At 38.0% G+C, this 15,439-nt stretch overlaps 2 protein-coding genes across 2 annotated transcripts in view; one reads left to right on the forward strand and one right to left on the reverse strand.

Moving 5' to 3' along the window:
* Nucleotides 1–4,066: 4,066 nt before the first annotated feature.
* On the forward strand, nt 4,067–5,691 carry LOC137249740 (vitellogenin-2-like). The gene is made up of 2 exons (XM_067781538.1): nt 4,067–4,331; nt 4,404–5,691. Exons 1-2 carry the CDS (start codon nt 4,121–4,123, stop codon nt 5,468–5,470), a joined length of 1,278 nt encoding a protein of 425 aa, XP_067637639.1. The 5' UTR covers nt 4,067–4,120; the 3' UTR covers nt 5,471–5,691.
* Nucleotides 5,692–12,849: 7,158 nt separating this feature from the next.
* Nucleotides 12,850–15,439, reverse strand: part of Cht6 (Chitinase 6) — a 267,684-nt gene continuing 265,094 nt past the window's right edge. The window contains exon 16 of the mRNA XM_067779453.1: nt 12,850–13,690. Coding sequence (XP_067635554.1) covers nt 13,481–13,690 — 210 coding nt within the window. The 3' untranslated portion in view covers nt 12,850–13,480. The remainder of the gene's footprint in view (nt 13,691–15,439) is intronic.

The following is a 15,439-nucleotide window of genomic DNA, read 5'->3' on the forward strand; positions in this document are numbered from 1 at the left end:
TACGACCAGGCAAATTCTTTTTGACCAAGAACGCTTAGATATGCCCATTGCCATATGCAAACTAATGCTAAAGCAGCACATCCGTCATCAAGCTGACGAAAGATGGCTACGAACACCGGGGTGTCGAATCGAAGGAAACTGACCAAAATAGGAACCTAAAAGATTTCGTCACGTTTATACCCTAAGTCGGGATAAAATTTCAACACTTGTAGGAGTACAAACTGGGCATTGCCTTATAGGTAGGCATGCAGAAAGGTTAGAAGCGCCGTATCGTCGTTACTGCAGGAGTTGTAGATGGGAACCTAAAAGATCCCGTCACGTTTATACCCTAAGTAGGGATAAAATTTCAACACTTGCAGGAGTACAAACTGGGCACTGCCTTATAAGTAGGCATGCAGAAAGGTTAGAAGCACGGTATCGTCGTTGCCGCAGGAGTTGTTGAGAAGATGAAGAGGAAGAAACACTGGTTAACCTTATTTGCAGCTGCTCGGCGATAAGCGGCCGAAGGCAGCGCTTTGTGGGAGATCATGAAATATGACATTAAGGAATTGGTAACCTTTATCAGGGGCTGTATTCAGTATGTGTGAGTTTTGAAGTGTACACTTTTCGGCCTAATTGAACGAGTTGGCAAGGAATGCTACATTTATAAAAACATTATCAAAAAAATGACCAATATTACAAAGATTGCAATTAGCGAAATCTATTCTGTTATACATAGCAGCGCAACGGGCTTATCACTTTTCCGTATGGGCTCAATTGCGCTGAGAATCAACCCCTAAGCGAAATTAAAAATACTATTCAGCAGTAGATATTATTACACGTTTTGACATCCGTTAACGTAATTTGATTAATTCAGTTTTTCATTTACATATGCATAGATACATTTTTACGAGTATGTACATTAGGGTGCCTTGCCCTCTATACAAACAAAAATTTAGCCCTTTTTGGAGCGAGATTTCAAAATGTATTGCGCTTTGGGACATCCGGCTAAATATTTCTTAAACATTTTAAGTAAATAAGTTAATTTTTTCCTAATACTTTTTACAAACAAATCATTTCGGATTTTAATACACCGAAAGAAATGAAGTTAGTAAAATCACCAAATCAGGTTTATTGTTCTTGAATTAACAGACATTCAGTAATTCGCATTGCGGTTAAATCAATGGAGTTTTTTCAAGAAAACAAATTAGTATGCACCTAAATGGTGAATAAAAAAAAGGAAACAAAAAGGCAATACTTAGAGACTAATTGCAAAGCGAGTGGCTGGGCATTCATATGGCTGAGTGGTTAAAGGCATCAATACTCAGCTCACGAGAAGCTACCTGATGAAGAAGTGAAATTTAGAAACATGCCCTAGTAACCATCGCCGTTTGTAAACATTGCGATTTTTCTCTAATATCAATAACAAAAACAAATTTGTTTAGTTATATCCACGGAAGAAAAACTGTTGGTGTTAAGTTAACAATATTCTGTAAAAATCAATAGCGAATAACTGCCAATATAGTGCAAATGCATCAGCTAAATTTAAAGAGAAACTTACGCTTACGTAGTGAGCGCCTACTTTGTTCGTATGACTATCATGTCACAGACATTTCTGTCCTATCAACAGCTACAATTATTTTGATGTTGACAGAAACCTCTTATTTGAACAGTTTGGATCTTTTGAGAGATGAGCCTTATAGCGTTTTCTTTTCTGAAATAAATTGTTGCAATGTAATTGTTGTAAATGTAAAGCCTTAATAGAGTTACCCCTACCCCGGAAAGTTTTCAACATTTTCAGTGCATGCAAAGAACATTTTGATTTTCACAAACGCGCTGTCAATCATAATAAAAATTCATTAGCAATTATTTTCTTCATTTCAATTTTCTTCGCTAAAAATTTTTGAAGTTACGAAAATAAATTGTCACGATCAGCTGGTTTAGCAGAGTTGTACTGCCACACCGCCATTTTATGCAGCGTAAAAATGTAACGCGTTTGCGTTGCGAGCAGACAAAAATTTTCACAAAAGAACGAAATACCCAGTAAAGGCGTTACCTGCTTTTTAGAATAGAACAAAATATATTTACAACCCTTGCGCGGCTTACAAAAAGCGTAACACTTTTTCCAGAAAAGAAAACGCTATAAGTGAACCCAGTACTTTCGGCAGACCTGCTGCCATCCACTTCCGGCCAGAAGGATCTTGCTACCCTGCGAGAGGTAGCGTCTGCCCAACGCTTTCTGAGCTGACTCGAGGCCAATCTATGCAGAAGTAGACCACAGGTAGCCAGCGGAGTCCCGAAATTCCTACAGCCATCTTTATCCAGTTCAGTTGTACCGATGCGGGCTAATATATTCACTTGACAGTTGTCCGGATATCACAACAAAATTGACAGAAATATCGGTTGAATTCACCAGAAATTCGGTTGATTTCACCAGCTTTTTCTTTCAGTGTTAATATTTCTAAATTTAAATTTAATGGAGAAAGTTATGTTGGAATAAAGCTTTACTTCTCCATTAAAAAACGAACAATATTTTTTGATAAGACACTCTAATGTGTATATATAAGTACATTAGCCCATTCTATTTTTTCTTAGCTTTCAACCCAGTACACTCAAGCTGAGCTCCAATATATTTCTTATTTGCTTGCTTTGGGGACACGCTACACGGATGGTTTCCTCCAGTCTAAAGAGGGCTGCAGTCATACCCGACATTCTTGAGGACTTTGAAACCAATGGCTATCAAGTGAATGTTCTGGATCACCTTGGACTAATATGAGATCCGCTGATCTTCTGTAGTTGCCTCTTAAACAGATGGGTATAGAGCTAGCTGGGTTCACACCCCGGGCAAAACAACATCAAAAGTTTAGAAATAAGGTTTTTCAATTAGAAGAACATTTTTCTAAGCGGGCCACCCCTCGGCAGTGTTTGGCAGGCACTCCGAGTGTATTTCTGCCATGAAAAGCTCTCAGTGAAAATTCATCTGCCTCGCAGATGCCGTTCTGAGTCGGCATTAAAGAAGAAGGTCCCGTCCCGCCAATTTGTAGGAAAAATTGAAAAGGAGCACGACGCAGATTGGAAGAGAAGCTCAGCCTAAAATCTCTTCGGAGGTTATCGCACCTTCGTTTTTTTTTTTTATTTATAGAGCTAGCTGAACACAAACTATGAACTATTTCCTGCGACTAGAGGTGGAGCATTAGTGCTCAAGTGAATTCACTTATAACTGTCACTAACGCTCAAGTATCCTTGGGGATTAATGGTTTGACATGACTCTTCTGTTAGACGATTTTCTGGTTAGCTGGTCCAAAACCTAATCTGCTGATTTTTTTAAGGAAGATGTCCTTTGCAGAGAACTTCTTGTTGAAAAGACATTGATAGCTGCAGTAAGCCGCCAAAACGAACACCCATATTGACACTGTGGGGAGTTTCTATTTTAACTGACTTTATTTTACAAGAAAAGTAAAATCCTGTCCCGAGTTATTGCCCGAAATCATTTTCGGTATCGAGAGAAGATGAGATGACCCTTTTAGTCTTTGAGAGAAAAGTTCTCCGGAAAATGTTTGGACCGTCCGTGATACTGAGTCGATTACGGAAGAAGGCATAATGACGAGCTTTATGGTCTTTACGCAGAAATGAAGAATGCTTCGTATGTTAGGTTAAGTTATGTGAATGTACAAAGACGCTGAGGCAAAGCAAAGTATTTTTATGGATACCCGTATTTATAAGCAAAAGAAAGGGACCTCCACTGAGCTGGGAGAGGCAGGTGGAGACTTGACATCCCTTTGTGCTCCCAATTACAGTCGGTTATCGCGTAACAGGGATAACTCTAGTCTCTCCAGTAATGATGATGACGCTTTTTATAATACTTCTTTCTGAAACGGTCTAATGCTCATGTGTGAAATTTTGTGTGATTGATGCACTCAATCCAGTTCAATGCACTTTTAGTTTTTGTAAGAAAGGGCTCTCAGCACTTTTAGTATTTTGTCTATAAACATTGATATGCTTGTCTGTATGTATGTATGAATGTGTGCATGCTTGAAAGTGCAGTATGAATTATAACGGTATAAAAGCGTCAATTTCGATTTTGCGTTTTTCATACTTTGATTCAACTGCTTCCGGTGTAATCAAGCGATCCGATACCGACATGAATCCTTTACGCACTTTCTGTTTGATGGCTTTGTTGCTGTCTGTGGCATCAGCAAATCGTGGCAAGAATGCGATTCGTAATAGACTGCGACCATCGGAATGGCTTTCAACACAAGACTTGGAAAACTTGCCAGCGATAGATGAGATCACTTTCGAAAAGCTGCAAGAGATGCCAGCGGAGGTTGCTGCTGATTTGGTGAATAAAATTTGTAAGTACTTATTTTGAGCCTCCAACCTCTTCCAAATTTAACGCATTGTTAACCAACCATTTTGTGTTATAGACCACTTGTCCATGTTGGACGGTAAAATGGAACCCAGCTACGCGCCAAGCGCTAACGACATACCGGCCTACATATTCACACCCACTGGTCAACGTGTAAGCTTCAAATTGAATCAAATGGTCTCCACTGTCAAGCAACAACCTTATTTTGGCGAACAGGATGTAACCATTTTCATAACCGGTTTGCCACAACAAAAGTTGCGCGATGCAGAAAGCGCTAACCGCAAACTCATCGAAGCCTATTTGCAACGCTACAATGGTTGTGTAACGCTACCAGACCAACGTGACGTTGACAGAGATATGACATCAAGTGAGGAATCTTACGATCGTTCCAAATGCCAGAAATCCAAACCCAGCGGTTCCTTAGTCGTCATCGATTTGGGTGCGGTCATCACCAACTTCGAAGAGCTGGCTCTCCTCGATACGAACAAAGTTGGCGCCACCATTGGTAATATACTCGTACAACTCACCACACAAGCTGATTTGCCCCAAGAAGTGATCAACATTGTTGCACAAGGTATTGCTGCTCATGTCGCTGGTGCAGCTGCACGCCAATATACACGTCAAACTGGCAATACCCTGCGTCGTATCACCGCCATGGATCCCTCAAAGATTTATGCACGCAAATCGAACACTTTAATTGGTTTGGCACGTGGTAATGCTGATTTTGTTGATGCCATCCACACATCCGCTTATGGTATGGGTATTCAGACACGTGTTGGTGATGTTGATTTCTATCCAAATGGTCCAGCAGTATACATGCCCGGCACGGATGATATTATTGAAGCTTCGCTCCGTGCTACACGTTACTTTGCTGAATCAGTGCGTCCAGGAAATGAACGTAACTTCCCAGCTGTCGCTGCTGAATCTTTGCAACAATACAAGAACCGTAATGGACTCGGTAAACGCGCTTATATGGGTATTGCAGCTGCATACGATTTAGAGGGTGACTACATTTTGTTGGTGAATGCCAAGGCTCCATTCGGTAAAGCCACTCCTGCTCAGCGTCAAAGTCCCTATCATGGCATCCATTTGAGCGCCGATCGCTTGCGCCTCGAAGAAAACTAAGGATAAATAAAGCGAAGTTCTATAGTCTCGTTTTTGATTCCATTCGTGTAAGAACATTTTTGCATTTTCCCATTACGGCCTAAAATTTCACATACATATCTACATATATACATACATACATATGTAAATAACTACGTATATAGTCTACATACATAAATATGGAAACTAATTTGTAAATAAGAGCATTCATATTAATTAGTAAATTTTTATTAAACTCAAAAGACGTCTTTGTTATGATTGCTTGTGGGATAAATTTTGTCTTCTTCTCTTCCCGATCGCTGCTAGAAATCTGGGATTTATTCTTCGACCTCTTCTAGGTATGAGAACTTAAAAATCTTGCAGTTCAAGAATAACCACAGAGAGCTTTTCAATTTAGCAAAAGTTAACTCGTTCCAATAGGCTTATAAAGTTTCCCAGTTCGCCAGGAAGGCGCAAAAATAATGTTAAACAAGTAAGGTAGTCTAAGTTCGGACATTATATACACCCAGCTGTTGGATCTCATGTTAAGGATACAATTAAAGGAAAATGTCACGAACATTAAATGATATGAAAGCTCAAATATCGCTACCCACGACAGGCGGTTCTATGTCCCGGAGCTATTCGAGATTTTTTTCACGAGCACGATCTGTCCTTTCAGACCAACCCCATTCAATTTATTGTGTTCCTCTCATAAATTGTCATCCCCGCATCAGCTCCTTACAGTTGCACTGTTCTAAACCCTCCTGCTCCAGGCAAGTATTGGACGCAAGCCCGATCCTAAGTAGTGGTTTGGCTGTTAATGACGAAAAAGAATCTACTTAAGAAGGTCATACTCTTGACAGTGGTTTAGAATTTTCTAATATTTTTCGACCCCGAAATGTTTATAATATTTTTGTGGCTCTCTATGGTTTGCTTCGAAGTCGTACTGCACTTGAAGCTTGAGCTGCTCAGCAGGCCACATCAACTGCCCACTGTTGTTCGCGCAAAATGGCGCCTCCAGTTCACACGACTGCTCCAACCCATTACTACAATCTATGTAGCATGGATAGAAGCAATGCCGAGCACCAGCCACTGTCCCCATCTCGCTCCTCCTTTTCCAGCAAACGCACTGAAGTAAGAAGCAGTCATCAACTCCTAGTCTCCCACAGCACGTGCTTTCTTATCCAGCTAAGAATATTTATGACTGCGACATCGGTCCAATGAAGTTCATTCCTTGGGCGTTGCCACCTTTATTCTGGGTTTATGTTCTGGGCTCAGCAATGTCGAGCTTTCGACGAGTGCATTCCCTGCACCGTGCTGCTGAAAAACAAGTATCAACTCATCAATAACAGTTACACCAGCCGTAGTTGGACAGCTCGTATTACAAAGCCTGAATCCATTAGAGCTTGTCCAACCCCCCTAACCCCCAGAGCGGCGACGGCCCCCTTAGCACTTCAAGATGCTGCAGGTTAATTGCAACAGGTTAACTGTAAAGGTCACGGAGATTACATATTATATGAATAAAAATAATATCCGTACAGCAGCAATTCAAGAGAGTAAGCTAACAGTCAGATCGGAACTTCGAACTAGCAATGGCGCCAACGTACTTTGAAAAGATCGTTTAAGGGGTGATGATGGAGGCCTCGCTTTTATCACACATTAAACCGTGCAAATACAATTTATTTCATTACCTAGACCTTGACCTTAGAAAATCAAGGTACAACTAACTTTACGGTCAGATATTGATAACCTAGAAATAATAAACATCTAAATTCCTCCTTCCACATGTTGTCCACGAAGTTATTACTTTGATATCAGTGTTACTTAGTTGTGAAAACCGTCTCATTCTTGGGATCCACTCGAATTGCAGGAAATAGTCAGCGGTCGGCAGACGTTTCCATCGTCAGCGCAGGTCTTATAAATTGCATTGAATGACAGCCGATGCTTACCTTAGCATCTGGCTCATACTCCTCTCAATGCAATCAGCGACCAGCAAATTTCATCATCTCTGAATTTCAAAAAGGCGAATTGTGAAGACTTTAAAACTTCGCTGCTCTACGGATGTCCGGCAACAACAAGCGCGCGTTTCGCAAAGTCATCACTTCTGACCTAGAAAGGAGCTAGAGCCTGGAGACACTCATATTAGGAAGTTGGTAAATGAACACAAACGTGTCAAATAGAAAGAGCATCTAAAGAGATCTAATCTCTCTGCGGGCGTCAGTAAATTTCGTGAGCGTTTTCTGCCAGCAATTTGTAATGCATTCTTTAGTAGACAAGGCTAGACGTAGTGCAAACAGAGGGACACACAAAAATAAAAACACAACGTGCCGCCATTACCATCACCCCCACAGCATTTCCAACGCTGAAACACCTTGGCGCTGAGGGAATAAGCTACCTGGCGCTTGTCGTTGATGTCTTTTGTCATTGTAAAACAATAGCAAATAGCAAGGGTACATCCACTGCGAAAGACTGGAGATCCAGCTAACGAGGGCGAGTAATATTGTCCGATATCACTACTTTCGCAGGTACCGAAAATGCTTCGCCACACATCAGAATGGCTTTCGCAAAATTCGTAGCACTAAACGTGATAAACATCTAGATAAATTACGGACTAAACCAGCCAAAACCCCATCATAGGATGGTGTTCGTGGCACTTGATCTGTCAAAAGCTGTTGGACACATTCAACTACATCACACTGCTCAAACACATAGAAGGTTCTCCCTCTCCTCCTTGTCTAAGAAGATGGACCGTAAAGTATCTGAATGATCGGCAAGTGCCGGTTCAATTTAGGAATAAAAACTCAAAACCTAAGAGACTTAAGCATGCGGTGCCGCAGGGTGGTATCCTATCCCCACTTCTGTTTAATTTCTATATATCAAATCTCCCTTTCCCATCAGAAGGAATTACTATCGTTCGCTATACCGACAACTGCACGTTAATGGCAACAAAACCAGGTCTTTTATCAGGCAAAAAATGCTAGTTCCTTAATATTCCAGTTAGAGGTTAGGTTAGGAGAGGCCTTCATGGACCGTTGAGTTCAATCTAACCTCGTTAGAGTACTTTGATAATAATTTATGGGTAAATACCAGGATAATACCAGGAATATTTCTTTTTTATATCATTTTTGTATATTTAAAAGTAATTTGAGTCAAGGCTGCTTGGAATGACAGTTCAGAAACTAAATTGATAGGTCATTTGAAATTAAGAAATTTTCGTTTTGATTTTAAACAAGCAACTCAGCAAACATTCGAAGTCAACAATTAGTCCGAACTCATCTAGGAGCGTGAAGTAAATACGATATGATTCCTAGCAAGCACATAATAAGCAGCTCATATTTTACCGCTAATATGACTCCTACACAGGCCTTTTTCCGAGGTCATTTATGAGCTTTATTGGCTTCATAAACTGCTTATTTTGAGTTGACACAATTCAGGGCGTACAGGAAGAATTATCGACACATATACGAAGCAGACAATATAGGAAAACAATTTTTTTATAAAACTCCTCTGAAATTATCCTCCCAGCGGACCAAATGCTCACAAATGATACCCCATTTGAGCGATTTACGATATTTAACCGGATAAAACTCTCGCAAACGTATCTGAAAACGATAGCAAGTGAAAGTATTGTTTACGATAGTCGCAATAAATAAAGCTGGCGAATATTAAGCAATATTTTTTATTGGATTTTTTTGATACTTCTGCGTAGTCCGATAAAATATTTCATTTGATACATTTTCAACTCAAATTAGATGCTGAAAAAATTGTTTTCCCGAGTCGGAAACAATATTATATAAATATCAAAAAGGATATTGCAAAATGATCACAAGAAATAGGATGAGCGAATTTTTCAGTTGTTCCGTTTCCCGTTGTGTTCCCCTATATTAAATACATTGAAGCGCACTTGGGCGTTTATACTTACGTTGCACAGTGTTTGTTTGCGTATAAGAAATATTAAATAATATTTCAAACACAGCACTCAAGTTTTCACTTTCACGGATATCATAGAACTAAAAAATTGTTTTATTTCTTATTTGCGCTGCGCATTGATAGAAGAAATAACGCTATATACGAAATTATGAACAGTTATTTTGTCTGCATTTTGGTTTTTGTCACAAAACGCATGTTACAAAGCTCATAAGAAAGTGTTATGCGCCACAAAAATGAGCATCGTTCTTTGCTCACTTGCGGGAATGCGGAGTGATATGCGGTAAACGAATTTTCTATCGCTCTTTGTTCGCGTAGGAGCTTATTTACAGTTTTTTTGCGATAAAAATAAAGTTTCTATCTTCTTTTGTTCACATATGAGCTCACTTCTGAGCATTTTGCGAAAGTCTCGAAAATTAATCAAACTTGGTCCGCTGGGCTATTAATAGAAATTAAATATGTAAGTATTAATCTAATTCAAATTTAGAATAAATTGTCACAGAAGAATTTCTGAATTTTTATTCCGGAGCTGCCTAGTTTACCAATTTTAATATCTTTCGTTTTTTCATAATTTCATCAAATTTGAGTCATAACAGACTCGTAGGTGATAAAATTTCGGAGGCTTATATTTTTCACATTTTATTAGACTCCAGAATTTTAGGGGCTTCGAGAATGTTTATAGGGAACCCCTCAAACATGCCCATGGCGCTAATAATTAAATAATCCAAAATGAGTGGTAAATTAAGGAATCAGAAAAAGGATCATATTTGAGAATAGGCTCATACAGGACGACCGTCACAAGGCGGTCATTCATTTCAGCCTCCCAAGTGAGCTTATAACGACTGAAAAGCCCAGATTTATATATTTTTCCTGGCTCCTTTTTGACTTAAAATGTTTGCTGGGTAAATTAAAATTTTTGCAACGGCATGCATTATTGGGTAAAGATTTTTTTTTGGAAAACGCTGGATTACAGATTAAAACTAATTCAACCGATAGCAGTGGACAACAAAAAGCCCAACAATTTAGTACATTTTCGATTGAATTTGTGTTTCTTTCTCATCTATATATCTATATATGTATATATAAAATTCAAATTATGTATGTATGTAGGTATAGATCGAGTTGCGTCCTAAACGGATCGACCGATCACAACCAAATTTGCACAACTGACTAGAAACCTTCCAAGGATGGCCATAGGCTAAAAATAATATCGATATATAAAAGGGGCGTGGCACCTCCAATGCAAAATGAATATTTGGTATTGCATAACTCTGAAGGTATTCATCCTAGAACATTGAAATTCAGTAAGGAGTTATATGAGGTCAATCCCTAACACCCCCAAGAAAATGTGGGGTGAGGAAGAAGGGGGCGTGGCATCTCCCATATAAATTGAATTTATCATACTGCATATCTCTGGATGTAGTAATGGTAGGATAATGAAAATTGGTAAGGAGCTATATGAGGCTAAGTCCTAACAGCAGTAAAATGTGGAATTGGGGAAAAGGGGGCGTGGAACCTGCCCTACAAATGGGATTTTTCAGAACTATGCCCTAAACGGATCGGCCGACCCCTACTAAATTTGAATCACCCACAAGAAACCTTCCCAAGATGATCATAGGCTAAACATAACTTCAATATAAAAAAAGGGGTACCACCTACCATACAAATGAAATATTTCATACGGGCGTGGCACCTCCCATACAAATGGAATAATGAAAGTTGGTAAGGAGCTATATGACGTTAAGTCATAAAAGCACCAGGAATATATGGAACAGAAAAAAAAGACAAATGGAACATTCAGAACTATGGCTGTCTTAAAAACTTAGGTTATTTCAACACGTAAAGTTTGGTTGCAGAGTTGAGTTTAGCTGTTATTCCTTTAGTATTCTGTTGTTATCTTTAGGGTTGGTATTTTTGGATACGGATTTTTCAGGAATCTGAAAAAAACATTTCTGTTTAATTTGATATTGATTGATTTAAGGGCAAAAAGAGAAATCACTATGGCAGTTTCTTTCTCAGATACCACGGATACCCTTTTTGTGGTGGACGTACAACTCCGCATTTAAATGACCACTGTCTGCAAACATCTGATACACCGATGTGCAACATAAGCAAACGGTCAGGCCAAAGTGAGGGTGTGTGGGAGTCGGTGCAACTTTTATACCGAACCCTTAAGAATTTAAGGTGTAATGATAATCCAAAAGGTGGTGCTTTCCTGTTACTTGCTGGAGCAGCCGCAGTTGAAGTAAATGCGTGCTTTTTCGTCTATAGACAGCTATACGTACAAAAATATACTCTCTTAAGAAATATGAGAGGGCATTTTGGCGGAAACACTTCAGCAACATCTTTTGCTAAACAACTTCTTGAAATTAATTATGGCAAAATTCCTATTTCTTTACTTAGAGATTTGATATATTTTCCTGCAAGTTTTTGAGAAATTATGACATCACCTGAAGTTTTAATAGCTAATGTTTCTTCCAAATATTGAATCTATCTTTACAAACTATAAATGCCTTTGAGAAAAGGTATTTTAGTCACCTTAAAATGAGGATGTTAATATCACTATCACTAGAACCAAGACAACTTATCACTCTATTAACACAGTCGTGGAAGAGTCCCAAGCTGTGCATATGCGATTGAGTTTATTAGCTCTTTTGAGCTTTCAGAAATTTTTCCTCATCGATTGATCCTTAAAAAAGGGCCCATAATATCATAATATTTATACTTCGTTATTCCGATCTCCACGCTTATGTAGTGGGCAAGGCTTTTCATCACAAAACTTTTACGGATGTCATTGAAGCAATACATTTTATCGGAAAATTTCGACCAGGTGTATTCCACGGTTCCTGAAGATGACTTCAGAATGAAGTCGAAATATCGACAAAAATAAAAATTGACAAATATATGTTTACACATAATCATTTTGTGCTTTAAATTTATATATATTTGATCTGGCCTAGAGCGTTACTATTATTTAAACATATTTAAACCGGAAAATTTCGAAAACAAAAAGGTTTAAAACCAAGGATTCCATTGATACCGATATATTTGTCTTTTCAATTTTAAATGCCTCAAATTTCCTATCCCTATCAATGAAGCTCAAGGACGATCATTAGCTGCGAAGGGATTGATGAGCGCCATACAAACCTTTATAACTTCAGAGCTTCTGCAACTCAATTGTCAACCTCACCTACGCGAGGGGAATCCTGTTACAAATATGAATATATCATACAACAACATTCAATAGCTGTAGCAGAAGTCAATCATATCAACTGATGTTTTACCCATGGCCAGTTACGCGTAGCCCGCATATTTTTATAGAAAAGTGGGGTAAAACCCACATTTTTTAAAATATAATTTATACCCCTATTTTGGGTAAATATTTGCGTACATAACCAAATTACCGGGTATTTCCATTTGGGTATTTACCCCTTTCCCATCTCTAGTACTCACCTGATATACATAAGGCTCTGAGTCACATTAAAAAAGTCAAATTTGTACACAAAAATTATGTATTGTATTTTAAATTTTATTGATTGTAAATTACGAAAATTTTTTATTTGTAGAAGCTTAAGGGCACAAATAAAAAGAGAAAATTCGTTGTAAATATAATAAAAATAAAAAAAAGACAAAAATTATTATAATGTTAACTAAATACTTCAAATTTTATCATAATACATATTTTTCCACATTTAGCTATATAACATACATATGAACATTTCGTTTTGTTTTTTAAAGTTTTAAACTTAAAGTTAAATGTACTTAATAATCTACAATAGAAAAAAGAAACAACGAGCAATAATCACAAAAAGTTTGTTTAAAACTAACAAAAATCAACTGGAATGTAAGGAAAAATTTATTGTAATAAAATTAGATGCGGATGGTTTTCGTTTAAGATTTAGAGTAGCGAATACAATGCAGCGGAGCTGTTTGAGTGAGTATTTACTGTTACTTTTACTCATCAATTCCAAGCAAGTGTGTGCATCTTTATTTGGATTGGCTTGCCTAAATTCGTGTGAAGTTACATATTTATTTATATTTAGTTTTTGTGTTTGTATGTGTGTGTTTGTGTGTATGCGTTTTTGCATGTGTTTGTTTTTAATTTTCTGCTGCCGCCAAAATCTATCACTCCTTACAACCAAGGCCAGCTGCCCAATTGCACATACCACCGACAGGATCATAGCTTAGCCCCTTCGGACAAGTATACTCCCAGCCTACAACACCACCTGTTTCGAATTTGGCACAGGATATGAATTTCCGACACGACAGCGGATGCGGGAAATTGCCTTGATCCAGACATTCAATTATGCCACGTCCATGTAGAATCACCTTCAACTAAAATCAAGTAAAACAAGCGAAAAGTAAAAAAACAAGCATATATATTTACAAAAGGCAATGCAAGTTCAGAGGAAAGCAAACTAATATACCCAGTTGAACGTTGTAAGAAATAGGTTATATACTCAAAAGATGTATGGAGTCTCACTGCATTTTATACATTTTTCAAGAAGTTATGCTTCTTATTTCCGTGTGGTGTCATTTTTCAAACATATTTTGATTTTTTAACTTCACTAGCGGAAAAGGAATGAGCTTCCGTCTTTAGCCAAATAAATGGATACGGTTGAAAATTTTGGTTTAAACTATAAACTATAAACTACATATCGACTACTGAGTGAAATACCACCCTATCTTACGTGCCGTTTTGAAAACGCACTATCTCAAAAAAAGGTTTAAATAACGACCAATTTTAAAATTTTTTTCAAAAACGCCTTTGTCTGAAGAACGCTCTATCTGAGCTCAAATTCAATAGATTTTGACATTAGCTGGGGCTTTTTTGAAATAAATTTAAGAACTGACGTTTTCCAAATTCTGATATAGGGCGCTTTTGAAACAAATTTTGAAATAGATCATTTTTGAATCAAATTTATTGTTAGGAAAAGTTTTTTGATTTAGGGTGTTTTCGTAACGGTAACGGTATCCAGCAAGCTGAAATTTTACTTTGGGTTTAGTAATCATGCTCTGAGCTTAATGAATAGTTACTTAACATTCAGATACCAGCGTGTTCGAATTGGTTCTGAGATGTCACAACTGAAAGAGCTGACTATGGGAATACCCCAGGGATCCATTCTTGGCCCTCTGATTTTCAGCCTCTTTCTTTATGATATTTTTGGAGTGTGTCAATATGTGAAATTTCATGCATATGCGGATGATATCCAGCTCTATTTATCTGACTCGTTCAAGCAAGTTGACCGTCTTTGCTGTCACATCAATGATGACTTGTCAATGATATACAAATGGGCGACTGAAAATGGTTTGTTACTAAATTGTGATAAGTCCTTTGTGCTACCTATCAGCAAAAATCTTGGGTCACTTGACATACGAGTACATATAAATAATGTGAACCTCCAAGTTGTTGATAAAATCAAGAACCTAGGATTTATAATAAATTCTAAGCTCTCGTGCAAAGACCATATAAATTCGGTTGTCAGCAAGGTGTATCTAACCCTACGCAATCTGCGGCAGTCTAGTCTATATACCCCTACTAGCACAATGCGTCAACTTGCTTTGCAACTCCTTTTGCCTATAATAACGTCTTCTGAGCTGATATATAGTAAGCTGGATTCTCACTCCGCGCATAAGGTTGAAGTCCTGTTTAATAACATCACGCGTTATGTATATGGTGTGCTCAGGTTCGATCATATTTCCCCCTGGAGACACCGTCTCCTTGGTTGTGGCATCTTAAATTATTTGAAGGCAAGGAATTGCATATTTTTATTTAAACTCATGATGTCGGCCACGCCGAACTATTTGCATACAAAATTAGTTTTTACTAGGTCAGCTCGTCTAAGTGACTTAATTGTACCACAATTTAACTCGGTAACATCAGCAAGACTTTTTTTCGTCAACACTATTCGTCTTTGGAACTCCATTCCGTCAAGTATAAGGAATAAGTTAAACAAAAGCAACTTTAAACAAACGCTTTATGCATATTTTAGTAGCCTTACTCCAGGAACATAGAAGAATGGCCAGCTATCTCTTTATGTTGAAACCGTCAGTTGTAGTTTAAAATTTTATTTTATTACTATT

This window comes from Eurosta solidaginis, chromosome 4, assembly GCF_040869045.1.
Source record: "Eurosta solidaginis isolate ZX-2024a chromosome 4, ASM4086904v1, whole genome shotgun sequence".
Taxonomy (NCBI): domain Eukaryota; kingdom Metazoa; phylum Arthropoda; class Insecta; order Diptera; family Tephritidae; genus Eurosta; species Eurosta solidaginis.